The sequence below is a fragment of the Fusarium solani genome (assembly GCF_023522795.1).
Source record: "Fusarium solani strain SB1 chromosome Unknown bctg00000009, whole genome shotgun sequence".
Taxonomy (NCBI): Eukaryota; Fungi; Ascomycota; class Sordariomycetes; order Hypocreales; family Nectriaceae; genus Fusarium; species Fusarium solani.
The window spans coordinates 2,113,393-2,133,464 of NW_027072144.1; the positions used below are offsets into that span (position 1 = coordinate 2,113,393).

Consider the following 20,072-nt stretch of genomic DNA (forward strand, 5'->3'; position numbering starts at 1 on the left):
AGATAGGATATCGATAGCTATATGGCTAAGCCGTGGGTATACTATACGAACGTCCTCACTATACTACTATTGAAGGGGCGTAGTACCCTCTGTAAGTATGATAAGAGCCTCTGAGATAAAGCTATCAAAATTATCCTTGCCCCGTGCTCTCGCTATCATCTTATTTCGCAGTTCTAAGCGCATCTTTGAGAGTATTATATCTTTCTTTCGCTTTAATAAAGTAGGCGTAGCTAAGGATTGCTCTGAGAGCTATATCTCGATATCGTGATTAGTCTCTTTTATCTAGAGACTACGGGCGGCGCCAAACGCTCCCTCGTGCTATTCCTCGGGCTAACATTCTTTGATATAGCTCTTGCGTTTAATAGGATCGAGAAGGAGGGCGGGGGCATATACGGGGACATCCTCGGCCATAGTGTAATACTTATCGAGTATAAACCAGCACATATCGATAGAGTGAATTATACGATCATCGCGATTGCTCGGCTGCGAGTAGTGGGCCTAAATAGATAATTAGTATGCCGCATAAATAATGCAGGAAGATGTAAAACTTAGCCGCATACCTTCCACTTTTCGCAGTGTCCTAGGAGAAGGTCCAGCAGCTCAAGTGACTGTGAGATTGATGACATAGCGCCTTCAGCTTCCAACGTGGCCTCATAGAAAGGTTGAAGGAATTCTAGCGTTCTTTCTAGCATTTCCCTATCCCTACTGCTAAGAGTATTGCCTTCGAGATCATTATCATGTTCAGCAGTAAACTGGATGATCTGTGGCTTCTTGTTTAACGCAATAGTTTTAACTCTATGCCATGAGGACCATCTCGTGATATTGTCAATACCTAGTTGCTTACCTATAGCATCGTACCACTGATCGTTATGTAGAGCCGAGCCCCGTATATAGACTGCAAGTGCGTGAAGTTTTGCTAGTGCCGGAATGCCTTGCCAGTCAGCGAAGCGCTCATCGTTGTTGCTGGCTTGCTGATGCGTAGTTGCGGCTCGCTTGTCTCTCGCCTTTATAGATCTTCTCGTGGGCTGCTCCTGCCGCTCTTCTTGCTGTTGTTCTTGCTGCGTGGTGGTGTCCGAATGTGCCGCAATCTTGTTGGAAATCCGAGGATCCCCTTTCCTTTCAGGATTCAGACTAGCAGTCTGAAAGTCCTAGATGGAATCATTCAGAGATATAAGCTTGAGAAGAACTCTTAAATCAATAATAATAATACAATCAAGTTCAAAAACCATCTTCACCCGGCACAGCTGCGCAATACAAACAACAGTAGGCCGCAGACGCCCGCTGGTGCAACTTGCACCTCAGCGACCCCGGCCTACGACGACAGCATCAATCCCTGACGCTGGCCAAGCTCGTCCTTGAGATCTGGCTCAACGATCGGGTCGAGAACTTGCAACGGCGTGAAGATTTTGGACCCAAGCCGGAGCTGAACGGGGCTACTGGTTAACCAAATGCTGAGGCAATGGATCGCAGTGGAGAAATGGGACCTCACGTTGGCGTTGTTCCACGAAACTGAATAACTTGTCGGCTTGACTTGAAATTCATGACCATACACCCATCGCCCCCATTAGATATTCTTTTTATGCCCGCCCTTTGATTCAAACGTCCAATCTTCAACGTCCTTCATGGCTCTCATGCATTCTGTAACCAGCAACCCGGTGGCACGCCTTAAGGGCTGCCTCGATGTTAGTATCAAACCGACGTTGGAGCCTCTTTGAAAGAGGGGTGAAGCCGGGGATTGACTTACCCAGGTAGCCCACCAGTAAGTGCTAGTACAGACAGCCCACCAGCACCACTCACTGATGCGTGCCGATGCCCACCCAAGTAGACTCCAAGCGCTCTGCCCCTGAACGCTTTGGGTCGGTCGTCTGCCTGCGTTTGTAACCGTAACCCAGCGTTCTTCTAGCCTCTCGACTCTGCCATCTTTGTCGGCATGAACCCGAACCTCGGATTCTATTATCAACTCCATTCTGATGCCTCTGAAGAGATACTTGTAGGATAGATTAAACTGGATAGAGTTCCCTCCAGATGTGACCACGTGCGATTGAATCTGGATAGACTCGCACCAAGTAGCATGTGCGTACCATGCGGCCACATTTTCGCGGTGCCCCTTCATGATGCCGCCTGGGCAGGTAAAGTACGCTTGCGGTGACCAGAGAGATAAATGCTTCAGCGATCCCTTTCCCTCATAGAGCTGTTTGCGCAGGCTTGGGTCAATTATCCCATGGCAGAAGGATGGATGGGGCGAGAAACTGGACGTACATCCAAGATGCTGCCCACGAGCAGCCTTTCATGGCCTGTGAGAGTCACACCCGGAGACGTATTGATGTTGACATTATGGATATCCCGAGAGGAAAGAGGCGTTATAGATTGCCCCGATGTTTCGCCTCTGATTCCGGTTTGCGATGACATTTGAGCCTATATCAACAAAGATAAAGAGTAACGGTATTGTTACTTAAGGACGTTAGGCGCAAAGCTGCTGCTGGGAGACGCGTGCTTTATGTTTCCCCAGTTTTCCCCACCTCATCACCGACACAGCCGCCTGGAAGTTTCGCACACTTATTTCCTGCGATTGGCTGCAACTGACGTCGGAGGCTTGAGGGTAAGTCTAATGTTGTGCTTCAATTATTGACCTCAAATGTTCAAGGGCAAAATCGAAAGCAAGCACACCAGCTGAAACGCAGCAAGCACTCGGTAATCATTTCTTATCCGTCTTAGACCGGTTCATTTACCAGCTTTACCGACGAATAGGCCATATTTAGTAATTATCCCACTTTGTCCATCTTAGATAGGCCCGCTTGCCTTGTACATGAGCAAATATACCACGGATTCAAGACGTAGGAAGAGTTGCCGACATGTGATTATGCCACGTTTCACACATGACGTCATCTCATGTCATCAACCAGTCGCTCGACGATCCCAAGAATAGGCAGAGAGATACCTGGAAGGGGCGATACGGCAACATCTCGTTGATTATTATTTTCAAGCTAGAGGTTCTTACGGGGACCCGAAACTTGTCCTTCTGCACTTAACAGCTAGTCTCTGCAATACCGGTTTAGTTCTTGATACTATCCCCTCGAATGTGGTAAGCCTCCCGGAAGTCACTTTCCCCGGTGTTATAACACTAGCAGAATCTAAGATTTAAACGCTACGATAAGCTATTATCTGTTATAACCTTATGCCAGTTTAACTTACACCCACAGTGATCAGGGTTCAAATCCACGACACTCCACGACCCATTTGTGAATATGGCGTGGATATGGATGCTGACTAATAACTTCGATGTGGAATGGGTGGAAATGTATCCATTTGTCAGGGGCAAGGATCACTACCATCGTGAATAGCTTCACGGTCAGCGTGAACGCTACACCATAACTAGCATCAGGCAACGGCCTGCGGGCTATGAGATCGGCAGACTGAACACAGGTATTAACTGCGCGAGGGCTACCAACGCGAACCGGGCCCAACTTTTTTTTTTCTCGTGATGACGCGGATACAAGCGGGGTACGAGAGGTCTCATTGAAATCAATTACGGCTGAAACACCATACAAATCATTGTGAAGATACCTATGACTTCAAATTGGTCCCCGGCGAGGCACTTAACGCCTCTGATCTAAGTAGCTATATCACAGAGGAAAATAGCCGCCGCGGGCAACCTAGCGATTTCACCTGCCGACCTGTATTCAGCCCGGCCACACACTGCGGGGCCTATTTTCTGTCGCAGATACTGATGGGCCACGAGGATCAAATGAGCGCTTGATTTTCTATCTAAAGGAGTGGCGAAAGTCAGTCTCTTATACCTGTGTTCAGTCTGCCGATCTCATAGGCAGCAGGCTGTTGCCTGACGCTAATGACGGTGTAGCGTTCACGCTGACCGTGAAGCTATTCACGATGGTTGTGGTCCTTGCCCTTGACAAAATCAATCAACCAATCAATCAACCTCCATCCATCATCCTATGGCTACTATCGTTATCGTCATACAAGACGCGTCGATTAAAGGCTAGGACAGGTACGGAGAAACAAGAATATAACAAAGAAGCGATAGGAAGGGCAAAGGCTCCCTTGATAAGGCACGCTCTACCTAATACACTTCTTTCGATCGGTCAATGTAACTTGGTAAATGGCTCCATTAAGGGAACTTAAAGTCAGGGGGAACGCAATAGGGGCTCTTGCTAGCTTGAAAGAACTTGCACGACGTGCTGGGAGGGCAAGAGCCAGCGAGCTAGAATTGTGTGTTATTAGCATAGGTATCTCTTTGTAGCAAGACGATAAGGCATGGAACTACTTACCACAAACTTGCCAGAGACGTCACAGACCTGCCAGCCTTTGGCATCGCTAGTGCAAGCATAGGTTCCGGGCGTGCATTCCTTGGAGGCGACAGCAGCGATGGAAGCGAAGGCGGCCATGAGAGTGATGGTGAACTTCATTTTGGTGATGGTGGCTGTTTGGAGGTAGAAATGGAGCCAAAATGGCTTGCTTGGTTGTTGTTGAGTGAAATGAGAGGCTTATGTGGATTGCTTTGTTGGTTATGGTGTTGAGCGAGGGTCAGTGATGAAACAGAAGTCTTCGTTGCGGGAGGAACAACGGCATCCTTATATACGCCTCCAGACGGCATATTCGCAGCCCATCCGTAGACTTCGTCATGATCTTTCAGCCACCTGCATGATAATGAGCGATTCTAGCAGGACAGATTGCTGGGTCTCATATTATGCAAGCAGATGACGTAGTTCGTATAGACGAGTAAGCATGACTGTTGCTCATATACGAGTATGCAGGGTGACTGAAACTGACGAAAGGTTTTTGCTAAGGATCTTCTTTAAAAATCAGAAAGCATATATCATCACATTCAGTTTCGAACGCGAGCTGCATTCCTGGACTTTCAGAGACCTCCAGGACAGGTGGCCCTGATATGCGCTAGGTCCCGTTGGGCCCCCGTGCCTTGGCTTATTTGCTATCGTTCAATTTAGAACCTAAAAAACTCTCCAGTCCAGTATCTTCCAGTGTCTCCCATGTGTCCCTTCGTGATCCATTTTCATGCGGCGCCACTCGTGTCATTGAAGAGCTAAGGGGCGAGACAGGCGAAGATGTTAGAGGGATGAAGGTTAGTTATACGATGTTGCAGTGCATGTTTTAGTTACGACGTAGACCCACTCACAGAAGTCAAATTGAAAGACAAAACGAAGAACTAGAGACTGGGAGCTGCCATAACGCATATTCATCCCCCTCATCAAGAGATGGTATGAAAAGGATGGCCATTATATGATGACATGAAGAACAGGACACCTCAGAAGAATCCAGCCTTTTTGATAAAGTGACGACAACGATGCCCCTCAGCTCTTGAGTTATTGGGGAGAACATGCCGAGGCAGGCGGCCCAGAGGAGGCATCAGAAGAGCCACCGGAGTTGACGGAGCCAAGTCAATAAGAACAGGCCCAGGGACAACCCGAGGGTAGTACTCTTCAAACATGAACCAATATGCCACCTTCACGACCTAAGTATTCGCATCCTCACGACGAGAAGTCGTCACCGCCGCCACCAAGCAAGGTGCTGGCAACCACTTGAGCAATGACCGGGCAGAAGAAAGGTGAAAATATGCCACCCAAGAAGTATGGGAGAGGGCAAAGGTTGACTCGTCGTGTTGACAAAATGCCATGATGAAAAGGCTGGGGATTTGTGATCAACTGTCCAACTGTCCTTGCCGAACTTGACAAAGGATAATAAAAAGGTGATGGGCTGGTGCGGAAAGTTTGCGCTGCGTCCCTGTCAAGGTTGATATCTACGAGACCGACCGTGTCCCCCCTTGAACGCCACCATTTGAGCCTCACTGCAAAAGACCCCAGACCCCAGACCCCTCTATCTAGGCTGGCCCGTATGGGCACTCTCCCCGTAGCTAGGGGCGTGTAGCTGCACCCCTTGGTCAGATTCGCAGGTTTCAGGTTGGCGTTACGCGACTCCGTGCGGCGGTGGTGGATGTCTGGTTTGACCAGCTACTGACAGTTTCCGGGTCACATTGTTGTTGAATTGCACAGTGATGCTTGGTGTGATTGATAAAATCAAGGTTGTTATTATTATTGTCATGGTGAGAGCTCCCTAGGGGTTTATATCCCATGCGATTCCAAGTAGGACTTTCAACTTTCAATCTAGGACTTTGTGATGTGACCCTGAAGTGAGGGGGAAGCTCCCAATTATTCCAACAGAGAGAGAGAGTATGGCTGGATCAAACCTGAGAACACTGTCAACGTTGACGAGGGCAGTATCATGGCCGGATTTGGTGAGCATTTGTCCTTCTGGCCATTTATTCAGCTAATCTATTGAGAATCTAGGCTTGGATTCCTTGGTTATCGGCAGTAGCGATCCCAAGAGGAAGGCCTTCCTCAAAGGCTCCTAGTCCCGCGCTTGGACTAGCTTTCTCGAAGCCGTTACAGCAACTGGCCGTCTTCTGAAACCTGGGATTATCTTCAAAGGCAAAGAGCTTTAGCAACAATGGTTTATCGATGAGCTCAAAGAGGTGGCCGACTGGTATTATATCACGTCCGACAACGGCTGGACAGACAACCATATCGCAGTCGAGTGGCTCAAAGAGGTCTATCTTCCCCAAACGCAACCGGAAGATGAGTCTGATGCGAGACTTATCATCTTAGATGGCCATAGAAGCCATGTATCTGTGCGTATCTGCCTGTTCCGAACTTTCTAAACCAAAAATGTCGCTGACTCAAAATCCAGGATGAGTGGATGGCTACGTGCTTTTTGAATAACGTGTATTGCTGTTACCTGCCAGCTCATTGCTCCCACGGCCTACAGCCACTTGATAACGGCGTATTCAATGTCTCCAAAGCTGCCTATCGCAAAGAACTTCAAAAACTGACAAGCCTGACCGATTCTGCACCGGTGGATAAGGTCAACTTCATCAAGGCATATGCCAAAGCCAGGGAAGTGGGCATGACGAAGGAAAACATCCATGCCGCTGGCGAGTGACTGGAAACTGGCCGGTTTCACGACGGAAAGCGCTCATACATCCTGAGATTCAGCCAGACAAGAAGGAAACGACGCCTGCATCAGACGGCCTCAGCGACGGGCAACGCGACTCTGATAACACGCCAAAGACCAGCCGTCACATCAGGGATCTGGGGAAGAACAAAAGCCCTTCAACTAGAAGACGGTACTCTGTGATATCGAAAGGGTTCGAAGCGCAAGAGTCAAAGATCGCCTCCCTAAGCTCAAGAGTGGCCAGTTTGGAGGAGGAAGTCGGGCGGTTGAGCAGAGGCAAGAAGAGAAAGGCGATACCGAATCCCAACAGGAAGTTCATGACATTAGCTGAGACTCTAGTGGCTGGTGACACTATTTCAGAGCCAAACCAAGCAGCTCAAGAGACAGAGGCTGTTGAGGATGTGATCGAGGTGGGAGGAGTGGAAGAGGATGAGAGCACAAATTCGGAGGCGGAAGAATTATCTGTCGTACGCACTCGCGCGGGCCGCGCAGTCGAAAGACCAAGATAATATAAAAAATTGTTCAAATCTCAGTAGAAAAACAGGAATCGATTTGTTTTTGGTATTTCTGGTGACTCATTGTGAGGTGGTTGAAAAATAGCAGTTTGTATTGGGAAACTTTTTTTTGGCTTATCGGTAGAGGGGTCTTCGGTGGAAGGGGTACCGCATGGTACTACATGAGGAGCTGTGCTCCTCTCAGATACATGTAACTTAGACCTTTCAAGAACCACACCTCTACTCCCGCAGTATTGCTTCATCAAGGGGAAAGGTCGAGGTTTAGGCTAAGACAGGCCACATACCGCCGGCGTTGACATTTAATCGTCTTTTGACTTGACAGAACAAGTAATAGAGGTTTCGTGACGAACGGAGGGCAATCAGGTCAGGTTGCGATCTTTGGAGCAATGAACTGGGAGCGTGTGGCGGTGGTCAGCTAACCCTGGGGATCTGGAGCTGGATGCTGAAAGTGGAGCGAGGAGCAGACAGGCCTGGGGGATGGTGACGCCTTTTCCATGAATCCGTGGTGTTCTGTCACAGCCCCGAAGATGTGGCTGCTTATGAGTCCTGTGCATGGTGTCCACCAAACCTGTGGACAACCAAGGCTTGAGCTGGGAGAGGGGACAACAAGGCTCGAAGATCAAACGAGACCCCTGTACAACTAGCAACGGCAAACCGCCGCAAGGATCGGAACATCGTCCGACTGGTCCGGTCAACCTAAAGACTAGGTGGAGATACCCATAACTTCAGCTCACAAAGCCTCCCTTCTGTTGAATATGTGGGGTGTCACGTTTGGGTCAAGGATCTTAAGATGAAAAGCAGGTCCTTCAGGGGCAGATACTGAACCAGAACACGAACACAACACGAATACACTGATTCAACCAATGGACCGAATACACGTACTGTCTGACACCTTCACCTTCTCCCATTGCTCAACCGAGCAGCGTCGAGGTCTTATACATGCAAGACAATCAACTATGGCTTTGGAGCTGCAATCTTACGGCCTAGGTTGAAAGAGCACACATACTACTGTGATTGAACCGCCACTGTGCGCCTTGCACCGGGGTGGAGATTCACCGCGTGTGGCGACCGAGATGATCAGCTGCATTCGCCAGCGGTCACTTTGCTGCCAGCCTTTTTGAACTAAAGCGAGTGCCACGCTGAAGAGGCGAGGATTGGTCTTACACTTCAACCCCCTGCATAGGATGCGTACCGCCAAGCCTGCTGCTGCAGGGGAGACAAGATAGCGCCCACGGTTGTGAGTGAGAATCAGGCTCCGGGGCGAACCGCTTAAAGGATACAGCATCACATCACAGATGAGGGGGCACGGGCCCTGGTCGCCTTGCGGCAGCTAGCTCAGCGGCAGCCCAGCCAAGCCAACCGGGTTTTTTTTTTTTTTTTTCCTGAGACAAGTGTTTTTTGCTATCAGGGAAAAGGAGGCTTTGACGATGTCGGTAACTTCTTTCGCCTTGACGTGGCATCGATGGAGGAAGTTGTTCTTATGTCGATGGAGTTTTCTAGCTTTTTGCACATCTATATCTATTTTCTTTTCTCACCTTCCCCCCGCTCTTATATGAACCGCACTTTCATTCTTGTCTTATCTGAGAATACCGGGTGAACGACGATGGTTGTGGATGATATGTTTGGGCGGCAGGATGAGGCTGAACTGCCATCACCTCAGCTATCATCGTCCCACAGGATAGAGACAGAGAGCAACTCGAGAAACTCTCCCCCCTTGACACAACAACACTCTTCTCCTCCCCTTCCTCAAACCACCCATAGTTTTTGATTGAGTCTGCATCGGTAGGCAAAGATGATGGCGAAGCCCTGGGATAAGCACCGTGAGACGACCACCAAGCTATACATCACGGAGGGGAGGACGCTCGAGGATGTACGGGGCATTATGAAGACTTATCACAACTTTGAGGCATCGTAAGTTTCTATACTCTTGTGTAAACTTACATAGTATCCAAGAGAAAGCTACTGACAAACACTCGGGATATAGCATCCGTTCCTATCGGCAGCACTTTGACATCTGGGACATTGGCAAGTACAACTGCAAGAAGCGCCAGCAGCGCCGTCGCCAGTTTCACAAAAGGACCATCCTCCCGGGTCCCTTGCGCTCTCCTCCAGCGCTCAGCAGCGCCTCAGAGACTTCTGACCCTGGATCCTCGCCAGCCTCGAGCTGCGGGAGCCAGCACTCCCCGGAGCAGCAGCTCTCCCTGCCCGCCATCCAGCAGCCCCCGCGGTACGCACAGTCGCCGTACTTCGACGCGCATAAGTTCCTGGGGCTGCAGTCGTCGTCCTCGCCCGAACCTTGCATCAAGATCGAGAACGGAGGGGGGAAAACGGGCTGGAGAGACGTGCCCATGTACCCCAGCGCGGCGCTGCATCCTTCCCAGAGCATGCTGCAATCGTGCGTACCCTCCTCATCCTCCCCGAATCCTAAAAAGTCTCCTATCTGTCAAGGGAAAACCTACCCCTTTCAAAGAAATGTGCACTTTGCCTATGCCGACTCTGCACACGGGCCTGTCCACCAGGCGCCGCCTCCTTCCTCGGCAGCCACTCCTCGCACGACTACTGCCGGCCATCGCTATGGTGCATACCGGATTCCTCCCGACATGGCGAGATGGCATCAGGTTCGCATGCCCCCAAACATGTCCCGTGGTGACGGGGCATGGAGGCCATGGTGCCTTGCATCCCCCTCAGTCAGTCTCCCTATCAGCTTCCGTCAAGAAGATGCCTCAGGATGACTACTGTCCTTCGTGTTAAGCTTTACTCGTCGAGCTCCACGTACATACTCCATAATGACATGGCAAATCAGATGCAAGGCTTTTGGGTTAGAAAACGGAAGGAGCGGTGTTCCGAGACACAAAATCCATCCATCGTTGGGCCAAGCTCATTTCAGGAGTCACAGTGAGGCAAAGACAAGGCTTGGGCATCATTGTGGGTAGTCAGTTTCGGGTCTCGAAATTGATTAGGTGCGTTTGTATTATTACATAGCTTTTTTCTCTTCAGCTTCACTTCCCGTTTGAATATCACGCTCTTTCACACTCCAAGGCCAAAGGCGCACATGATATACTGAGTGTTGTTGTGTCGCGCAGGAATGCTGAGTGCACTTGACAAAAGGTAGTTCTTGTTGTAGTGATTGTAATTATTCTTCGTTAAGTTTCCATTATCTCAATGAGAGGCCCTTTGGGGCCTCTTATCTTTGAATGATCCCATCTAGGACTTTGAACCTTAATTGTAGGACTTCAAACTTTAATCTTGATCCTGAAGCTTAGGGGGAACTCTCAGTTCTTCCAACAAGAAATCAAGCATATCCTTGAGCCTTTCCACCTGCAGACTATGAGAACGCAGGGGTGGCGTTGCGAGGGAGGTAATGGACGCCTTTGGGAGGTGATGACAGGCATGGAATACTTGCTGGAACACCTGGAAGATCGGAAGCTGTTCTATCAGGCTGCCCCAGACGAGGCAGCAGGGGAGAACACCGATTCGCCGGTCGAACTACGCCGAGGGCGACCAGACCGAAATCGGCAGCTTCCTGCTCGGTTCAGGGACTGCGAGATGGACATTATACATCCGCGAAAGTCAACGGAAAGCTCTTTGCGGGGTCGTGGCTTGGCACGATGTGATGGATCAGACAAGCCATCAGGATTATCGGGAATTGACGACATGGGAAAAGATCACCGACGCTATCTGAGACTCTCAATCATCACCGCCTGGCAGAAACTCAACGAGTACTACACCAAGCTTGGAGAGTCGCCGCTGTTCGCCGCATCCATCATCCTCCATCCGTCGCTCGGCATGAGCTATCTGGAGGTGAATTGGGCGTCGGAGGAGCAGCTTGTGTGGGTAAGGGACGCCAAAATTGGACTCTCTGACTACCTCGACCGCTGGTACCGCTGCAAGCGGCCGGTGGATGAGCAGCGAAAGGCGATTGCGGAGACTGTGGCATCCCCAAGCGTGCTACGGAAAACACCTGAAGACAGTGTGTTCAAGCAGTGGGTAAAAAACAGGACAGCGAAGACTACGGTGATGGGCAGCGAGCTCGAGCGGTATCTGCGGTTAGAACCACAAGAAATCGAGGATCCAATTGAGTGGTGGATGGCTCGCCAGGGGTAGTTCCCAACGGTCAGCCAGTTGGCTCTTGATATACTTGCCATACCGGCGATGGCGACTGATCGTGAGAGGCCGTTCAGCCTCGCTAAGTTGACGTTGACGTCGCAGAGGCTTTCAATGACGGCGGAAACACTGGAGAATTTGCAATGCCTCAAGAACTAGGTTAGGCATGGTGCGGTGAAGCTGGGCCCGACAGTAGGTGGGAGAGATGAGCTCTAGTGGGAGATTGGAAGTAGCGGTATGGAGAGCGCGGATGCTGAGATTTGAAATATTTGAAATATTTGATTAAATATTTCAAACAACAATTCCAGCGTCGAGGGCTATCAAATATCCCAAATACGACCCCGGATTTGATTTGTTTGATTTGAGGGCAGCGCTGCCTGCATCTTTCCCTCGTGTTCCGAGACCTCAATTCCCTGACACTAAGCTTCCGAACGGGAAGTAATACTCCGCCTTGCCGCTGCAAGACGTATAACAGACATGGCAGTATAGAGGGACAGGGCGTCCGGATTAATCACCTTGTACATAACGATCCAGTATGGCTATCTTAATCCATAAATAACCGGGATGGACAAATTTGTGCCAGCCATCTTTTCGACCTTAGCCGCGGCTTTCTTGTAACCAGCTTTCTCCTGCAGTAGCTCAACATATGCCCACAGGTTGGGGTACCTGTCAGCCAGTTTCCCAGCGCCCATATCCAATTTAGCCAACCTCGCTCGAGCAGACACAAGATGGTAGCTCATAAGTATGTCCGCTGCCGTTAAATGCTTACCACACAGGTAATTGCCGCCGCCTGAAGAAGTGGCTAATTGCTATTCCAAGAAGGCAAAGTGCTTCTTGGCATTTGGAAACACATGGAGTATATCTTGTTTGCAACCGCTGAGGTGATCGGACGAATAAGAAAGGGGATTTTGTTCCCGCAGAGTACTATAGCCGGGTCATTGAAAGCACTCAATTTTAGAACCAAACCTATCGCCAACTGGAAAGAATCAGTGACACAAGGAGAGGAGGTGAAAGACTGCCTTCTGCATAGGACATGAAGTACTGATATCTCATCCATTCTTTGGTTTCGTCAGTAATTTTTGTCAGGCTGAGCTTAAGGCAGAAGATGCTGTGCGGCTCTGAAAGGGCGATCTGGAAGAGGACATAGACCGGGAATCAGTGTAGGTCAAGAGGTTAGGTTAGGTGAAGCACTTTGACTCGCGAGACTTACTTGACGTATTCGGCGCAGCTGAGTGGGTGAAGGCAAAGACGGCAACAGCCCGGCAAGCTCAGGAAGCAGAGAGAATCAAGTGGCTATTGATGAGAGCCACATCGAGAAGAAAGGTCCAGCAGAGAGCTGCCAAGCACCCGCGAAGAAGGGAGTGATCATAACCTAGGTATGGCCTTTGTTGGTCACCTCGGTCTACATGGCTCACCTCGTCATTATATACAGCAGCAACGGTAGGAATACGAAGTAACTTTACGTCTCATCACCAAAGAACCGCCATATCGGCGGTGCCATGACATTGCCTAGCTAGTGATACAAAGCCCAAAATAAAACCCAAAGTGGTATGAGAAGATAGCCAAAGACTGGGGAGATTAAATTCGTAATGGTACCGGTATAGTGATGCCCCCTTATCAAGGAGTCATCATCAGAGAATCGAAGTGAGGTCCTACCGGGCCAGCCCAAGGGACAGTGGTGGAAAGTGTTGTGTGTTATCGTCTAGGTCCTAAGGCGGCGAAACGCCGATCTGGTGGAATCAGGGCGATTGATTTAGGGAAGGAAGATGAGGGGTTGACTGTGTTGGTGTTGAAGCCGGGCCATGCCAAGGCCAAACTCTGAAGTCTCGTGTCTGATTGCGGAAGTTGGAGCCGTTGTTCCTGGTGGAGGCTAAAGCTAAGTCGAAGTGCGATAGTAGTTGCGAGGATCTCGGATTTGGCTTGTCGGCGACCCGCTTAGCCACGCTTGGGCAGAGGAGGCAGAGGTCGGCTGGGAGGCGGGCCGGGACAAGGAGGAAGCTGCGATGGTCGCTGGGCGGGCATGTTGGCTTGGGTTTCTGTTGTAGCTGGTGTAGCTTGAGTTGTTGTAGATGAGGAACTGAGGACTAGCAGTTGCTTAGTTGCTTGTCGGTGGTAATGTTTGTTGGTTCGTGTTTGTGAGTGGTGGTGTAAGTTGCTTGGTGGTGCAAGACTCGGGGTCACGTGTTGCGGTCAGAGCCAAACAACTATTCAAGGCGAGTCTGTCTGGGTCGATAGTGAGAAATGATCTACTTTCGAAAAAGAGGCCAGGGAGATCACTGCTCTTTTATATTTCTGGCCTAGCCTAGTCTGCTGTTTGCGCTTCGCTAACATCAGGTGGCGGAAGGCCATTCGGGTGAAGCAACCCAGGGTGCAGGGCATGGTCCCAGCGACACAAGGGGGTGGGCTGGCCTCGCACAAAGTACCGGTACGGACTACATACATGAGCGGATGTATCTCGTCCCCAGGTACCCGTTACATGCAGTACACGTACATGCTAAACACATTTCCGCGTGCGCAGCAAGGCAGAAACTCAACAGTGCAGCATCATCTTGCACAAATGTATCAGGCGGCATCCCCGTCTGTCACAGACCCCCACGGCCTATCATCGCACGTCCATTCCAATCCACGACCGTTGACGTCAGGCGAAAACTCTCGGTCATCCAACCCGCACAAAGTCGGCGACAGAAAGGTAAAATCCAAACACTGGCCCCTTAGGTTCCACCGCGCCTTGGAACGCATGGAAGCTCTGTGGAAAGCCTCCCTAGCTCCGAATTTCCCTTAGGGTGTCGGAAACGAGTGGAGAGGGCTGGGGAGCCCGGGCGCTGGTGATAGGGCCTGCGAGCTGAGACCAAAGGCTGACACCGTCGACCGTCGTACATTGCATACTGCGATTTAGAGGGAGCGTCAGGTGCACACTCGACAATAAGCTTTCCCCCGATGGACGATATGGCCAAATGCTGACCGCCGAAAGCAGCAATTCACTGCCCGGGCTTGGTGTGGGGATGCCCCCAGGCGGCCATGGTCACGGTCACAGCCACGTCAAATGCAGACAGGGCGTAGAATGAGACACGATTCCGGTTGCGGGGTCGGTCCATTCCTGGAGACGGCAGAATCATTGGTCATGTGTTGCGATGCGCTGTCTTGGATTGTCGCGGGTTGTTGGCTGTAAGTTCTTTTCCTTTTATCGTGTTAGACCAGGCACATCCGGATACGCTTCGTACCGACAATACCGTATCGCTCGCTAAGAATTGCTTGAAAGAACTAAACTACTTAGACCATATTGTGTAGATCGAGGTTCTCGAACGTCGCGCGGGCCCGCTGCTGGTCCACAGTACCTGCTCGGCTACTCATGCCCAAGTATCTGGACTAATAAGGTGTGAGGTGATATCTGGGTCAATACCTAGTGGGAAGGGGCCCTCAAGGCGACTGACAGGGGTGTGGCCGGCGAGACGCGCTAAGCTCTGTTGCCGAACGCGTTCCCCTGTCCAGTCCTGCAGACTCTCAACGCCCGCTTGTCAATCAATCATCACCACTTTCATCTCGAGCCTCACAGGCAACCTAACAAAAGTCTGACGCGCAAACTAGATTGGCCGGCATCGTTGGCTCGTCGCATGAGGGATTATTTACGAAACATTCACTGGATTAGTGGGTTTACTTGTGCTATTAACCGCATCTGCTCGCTTTTCAGTTAGGACCTGTGCCTTCAGTTGGCCACGCGCGTCTTTCATTCAGGTTCTCAGGACCCAACCCAGGCAAACCTCCTTCCGACTGACAGGGCAAACTCGCAGATTGCGTCGCCCTTCCTTTCACTTCATCATCTAGCACGAGACCGTTTTCATTGCGGAATGGTGCAGGCAGCCGTGACTGAAGGAGAGGGACAATCCTAGAAAACTTTGACAAAGTTAGTCGCAGCCATGGCTCCAGGCCCAATTCCGGGTGCAGTTCCTGCTCCTGGTCCTGCTCATCCTCCCACACAACTCAAGGTAACCTACCTGACCCTGGACGATCCAAGCAATCCTGGGGATAATTCTCCTCTTCCACGACGATCACCATCGCCACAGCCGGCTCGTTTCGAGACGACTAATGCCCGATTTGTTCTGCACGATCCTGCTAGTGGTACCGGCTGCGCGCCCGTCAGTCCGCCTCAGAAACGACCTGGCCAAGGCCAATCCAGCTTTCGTTCATTTGAGCCACCTCACCCGTCGCAACCGACGTTTAGGTCAGCGCAAAAGGCAACCACGTCAAATGATGAATGGGATGATGCCCAAGACATGCCGAGGTTATCTGGCGTGCGATCCCCAACTTGGGGCATCGACAGGTGACGCCGACTTTGGAGTATCATTCCCCCAAAGCAACTAAAAATGCCAAAGCTATAAGCCCCAAGTATCAAACCCTGCGAAAGCCGGAATGGGATATCTCTTGCATCGTTCAAGCTTTAACCACATTTCGCCAAGATATCAAAGACGGACATGCACGCATGACGTCCTACATCATCGAATCCACCAAGGCTACGGAGCGCCGTGTTCTCACTGGCAATGATCTCTTTGCCGGCCTCAGCAGCAATCCTGCGTCAAGCGACGAGGCTGAAACCATGAGAATCAAATTCAAAGTAGTCGACCCTATATACTTTGATAAAATCGATACTAACATCAAAAAACAGGAACACTTCAACCCCAAGAACAACAAACGTGAGGATCGCTATGAGGTTATGCGCATCCAGACCGACGAAGAGCGCGTTCCCCGGTATCGCTTTCACCACGTGGAAATCAAAAAGAACATCCTCACTCCAAATACGATGCTGACATTTGTTCCCCACCTGAGGGACCTTGAGAGCTCTGAGGAGTCAAAGTACAACGTTTGGTTGCAGGAGCTGGAGGACATTGACCGCAAATCCGGATTTAAGCCAATGAGTCGCGAGGAAAAAGTGCGCGTAACTGTCCGCTCGGAATTCGCCTCGACTGTCTCGCTCTACCTTGAAAACTGGCTGGACAGGCTCAGGCTTCCCGGTTGCGATAAATCAACCCTGATCCGGTACATGGCAAGTCGCGCACCCGATGATGCAGTCGCGCCCCGACAGAAGTCCGACATCCTCAATTCCCATCGCCTAGCCGAGTCCACTACCTACCCCCAGGCCAACAGGGCTGCCAAAATGTTCACGGAAGCATTTTACCGTGTATTCCACCAAAACCAGCCTTCGACGAAGCAGATTACGCTTCGAGACGTCCTCTTACTCGATGAGTCTGTCAACAGCATCATGGATACCAAACAGACGGCCAAGGATGGCTCCGACTCTCAATACGAGGACGAATTCGAGGCTGCCGAATTCAATCTGGGAACTTATTGTATTCTTGGCTGTCTCATCTGCTTCAGTCATTCCTGCGAGCATGGAGAGTATGATGCTTCCAACTGCAAACGAAACCTTTCGATGCTTCCTCGCCTCTCAGATACCCTCAAGCGAAGAAGACGCATTCTGTCCGACAGGGCCAACATCGCCAACGGGCATCCTCTTAAACCGTGCAAACGCAACTGCTACCAAACATCGACCACTTCCGCGGTAAACTCTGCGCAGCGGCCTTGGACGCCGGAAGAGCACATCGTTATGCGATCCACGGTTGCGACAGCTGACCACAGTCGCGTCAAAAAGGATCCCTTCTGCATTGTAGCCCACCTTCTCGACCGCGACTGTCGCGATGTTTTCCACGAGTATGAACACCTCGGTATCAGACTGCCTCCGCCTGAGCCAGTCAGGGAGACGCCAACTAGGACGGTTTCATGGTATGATCGCTTCAAAAAGGCGCTCATTGGCGACTGGGAAAATCGCACACGCAGCCAGGAGCATCAACAGCGTGAGCTGATTGAGCCCTGCTCTCACGAAGGACCATGTACCCTGGAAAATTGCATTTGCGTCCAGTACGGATATTTATGTGAGAAGTACTGCGGATGCACGGTGGAGAATTGCGCGTACAAATTCACTGGCTGCGCCTGCCATTCGCAAGGCAAAACTTGTCTTTCGAAACAAAAGGATAGACCATGTGTTTGTGTGCAGCTGAACCGCGAGTGCGATCCGGATCTCTGCGGTACCTGTGGTGTTCTGGAGAGGGCTGATCCTGAAAATGCCGAAGATGAACTCCTCCACGCGACTGGCTGCCAGAACTGTTCTTTACAGCGGGGTCTTACCAGGGCTCTCGCGTTAGGCCAAAGCCAGCTAGAGGGAGTTGGCTACGGGCTTTTCGCAGCTGAATTTATCGCACAGGGTGATTTCATCATCGAGTATGTTGGAGAACTCATCACCCATGACGAAGGCGTCCGGAGAGAGGCCAGACGCGGTGATGTATTCGATGAAGAATCTAACATCTCATACGTCTTTACGCTTCTCGAAAATGAAGGCATTTGGGTGGACGCGGCTATGTATGGCAACCTGAGCCGCTATATCAACCATGCGTCGGAGAAGTCAGACGGCGACAAGCGTGGCTGCAACATTACGCCTCGAATTCTTTACGTCAATGGCGAATACCGGATCAAATTCACTGCGACGCGTGACATTCAGGCTGGCGAGGAACTCTTCTTCAATTATGGCAAGAACTTCCCCAATCTGAGCAAGAAGCTGCTCGACCATAAGGCGGGAGAGATGTCTGACGAGGCCAAGAAGCGGACACGCCGTCCAAACCGCGCCGATAATGGACAGGGAGTAGCAAGAAAAGCTCCCAAGTCTGACAAAACGAATCCTGACAAGGGCAAGAAGGCCTCGCGTCAAGACCTTGAAGACGAGGACTCGGAAATGTACGAGTCGCCTGAATTCATACCGAAACTACCGCGAAAGCGGAAGCGAGAGGTACAGGATGACTCTAAGGAGGATAAGTATCATCTAACGGCAACAGATGCGGCTGGGTCTTGCGCCGGGTCTCCGTCAGCAACTGACTCGGACTTTGCGTTAGGGAAGGGTTCGGACAGGCTTCGAAAACGAGCACGTCAGCCTCTAAAGTCAGCAATGGCCGAGCATATGGGCAAGTCTCGAGAGCCCAAGACACGGGGAAAACGGGGCGGAGCCAGACCCGGCAGTGGAAGGCCTAGAAAGTATCCGCACAGGGCGTCCAAGCCCGCTCCCGCCCCGATGCCCGAGCAATCAGTCGCCATGACACCAGATCGGCCTCGTACTGAGTCTCCCGAAGTGACACAACCAGTGGTGACGGCACTTGGCTTGCCAAGGCCGCAGGCCATGGATACTGACGACAGTTTAGAAGATATCGAGCACAGCGGTGGGTTTGGGGGAAATGCCATGTCTCGCAGCCACATGGACGACGGCGATGATGATGATGATGATCAAGATGTGTTCATCCGCAAGCGTGGTCGAGGGATGAGGAATCGACGACCACCGGCCAAGTCCAGGGACGATGGGGCTGGGTTAAGTGGGAACCAATGAAGCAAGCTGAACGAGGCTGGGAGGGACCCACGGTGACGGTAATGTTCGGGCACGTCGCAGGGACAAGGTCTGGGGAAGGGAAGAAGGCCCATTCCGTGAACGCGCTGTAGTTCACCGGCTTCTGTTCCATTCAGCTAACATTCTCTAAACCATGATAGCTTAACAGAGCACTTACATCAAAAATGGGAACCTCAAACAGGCGGAGGCTGATAGTAGTTGCCGGTTTTCGGATTCTTTCATGAGAAGGCTCGGGCCGAGGAGTTGGGAGCGCACTGTGCAAGTATGTGGCAGCAAGATTAGCCAGGAAAGGGACTTCAATGTGTTCTGTTGACATTTAACCAGGTAGCGGCAGCTTGTTCAAAATACCGACAGTGAGTTCCGCCAGGTTTGTCCAGTATTCCCATGATCTCTATTGGTCAGAGGCTAATAAGAGATACGGTTCCCTTTGTCAATTGGGGCGGTTTCATGCTTTCTTACTGGCATATGAGAAAATTTCAGCCGTGTCAGAGCAGTAACCGGGTGTCGCACTGAGCGTGCTAAAAGGATCAAGGGCCAGGTAAACGATAATGAGCAGCAGCAGTGTGCTGATTGATTGCTTTCTGAGGTTGTCTCTGGTGGGGGATACTCCATCCCGCAGAGTTACTTAAAGCATACGGGCTAGATTACTAACGCAGTTGTTTCCCGAGGCCGTGAAGATCATGCCTACCCTGTGACACCGGGTTAGCCAGGGCGCTCGAAGCCACAGCCGGGCTTCCAGCACGAACAACATTCAAGCTCAAAGGATCGGCCATAGAAGCCCAAGCCGAGTACGATGATGGAAGGCTCAACGCCAACGCGCTAGAGCTGCAAGGAGTTCGTGTGACAGTCGAAGGTGCCAGATAGCTGCCAAATGTTCCAGTGACACTTACCAGGTCCAAGGCCTACTCGATTTCGGACAGGTTGGTTTGCGACAAAACCTGGTTTCTGATAGGGTTGTCGCTATCTCAGACGCCGTGCAAGTCATAGGACATGAGTTTAATCCAATCGGCGGGGCCTCGATGCCCTTGAGA

General features: G+C 51.0%; 4 protein-coding genes across 4 annotated transcripts; 2 read left to right on the forward strand and 2 right to left on the reverse strand.

The window, feature by feature from the left end:
- Positions 1-330: 330 nt before the first annotated feature.
- Positions 331-2,113, reverse strand: MRS44_013709 (uncharacterized protein; the record flags this gene model as incomplete). The annotated part of the gene is made up of 3 exons (XM_065617168.1): positions 331-498; positions 561-1,148; positions 1,745-2,113. The coding sequence occupies 3 exons, from the start codon at positions 2,111-2,113 to the stop codon at positions 331-333; spliced, it is 1,125 nt and encodes a 374-aa protein (XP_065473240.1).
- Positions 2,114-4,126: 2,013 nt separating this feature from the next.
- MRS44_013710 (uncharacterized protein) lies at positions 4,127-4,424 on the reverse strand (the record flags this gene model as incomplete). Its single annotated transcript, XM_065617169.1, has 2 exons — positions 4,127-4,219; positions 4,287-4,424. 2 exons carry the CDS (start codon positions 4,422-4,424, stop codon positions 4,127-4,129), a joined length of 231 nt encoding a protein of 76 aa, XP_065473241.1.
- Positions 4,425-9,291: 4,867 nt separating this feature from the next.
- MRS44_013711 (uncharacterized protein) lies at positions 9,292-11,603 on the forward strand (the record flags this gene model as incomplete). Its single annotated transcript, XM_065617170.1, has 4 exons — positions 9,292-9,410; positions 9,484-9,894; positions 9,970-10,117; positions 10,758-11,603. 4 exons carry the CDS (start codon positions 9,292-9,294, stop codon positions 11,601-11,603), a joined length of 1,524 nt encoding a protein of 507 aa, XP_065473242.1.
- A 3,914-nt stretch (positions 11,604-15,517) lies between these two features.
- MRS44_013712 (uncharacterized protein) lies at positions 15,518-19,023 on the forward strand (the record flags this gene model as incomplete). Its single annotated transcript, XM_065617171.1, has 2 exons — positions 15,518-15,822; positions 15,873-19,023. The coding sequence occupies 2 exons, from the start codon at positions 15,518-15,520 to the stop codon at positions 19,021-19,023; spliced, it is 3,456 nt and encodes a 1,151-aa protein (XP_065473243.1).
- Positions 19,024-20,072: the final 1,049 nt, after the last annotated feature.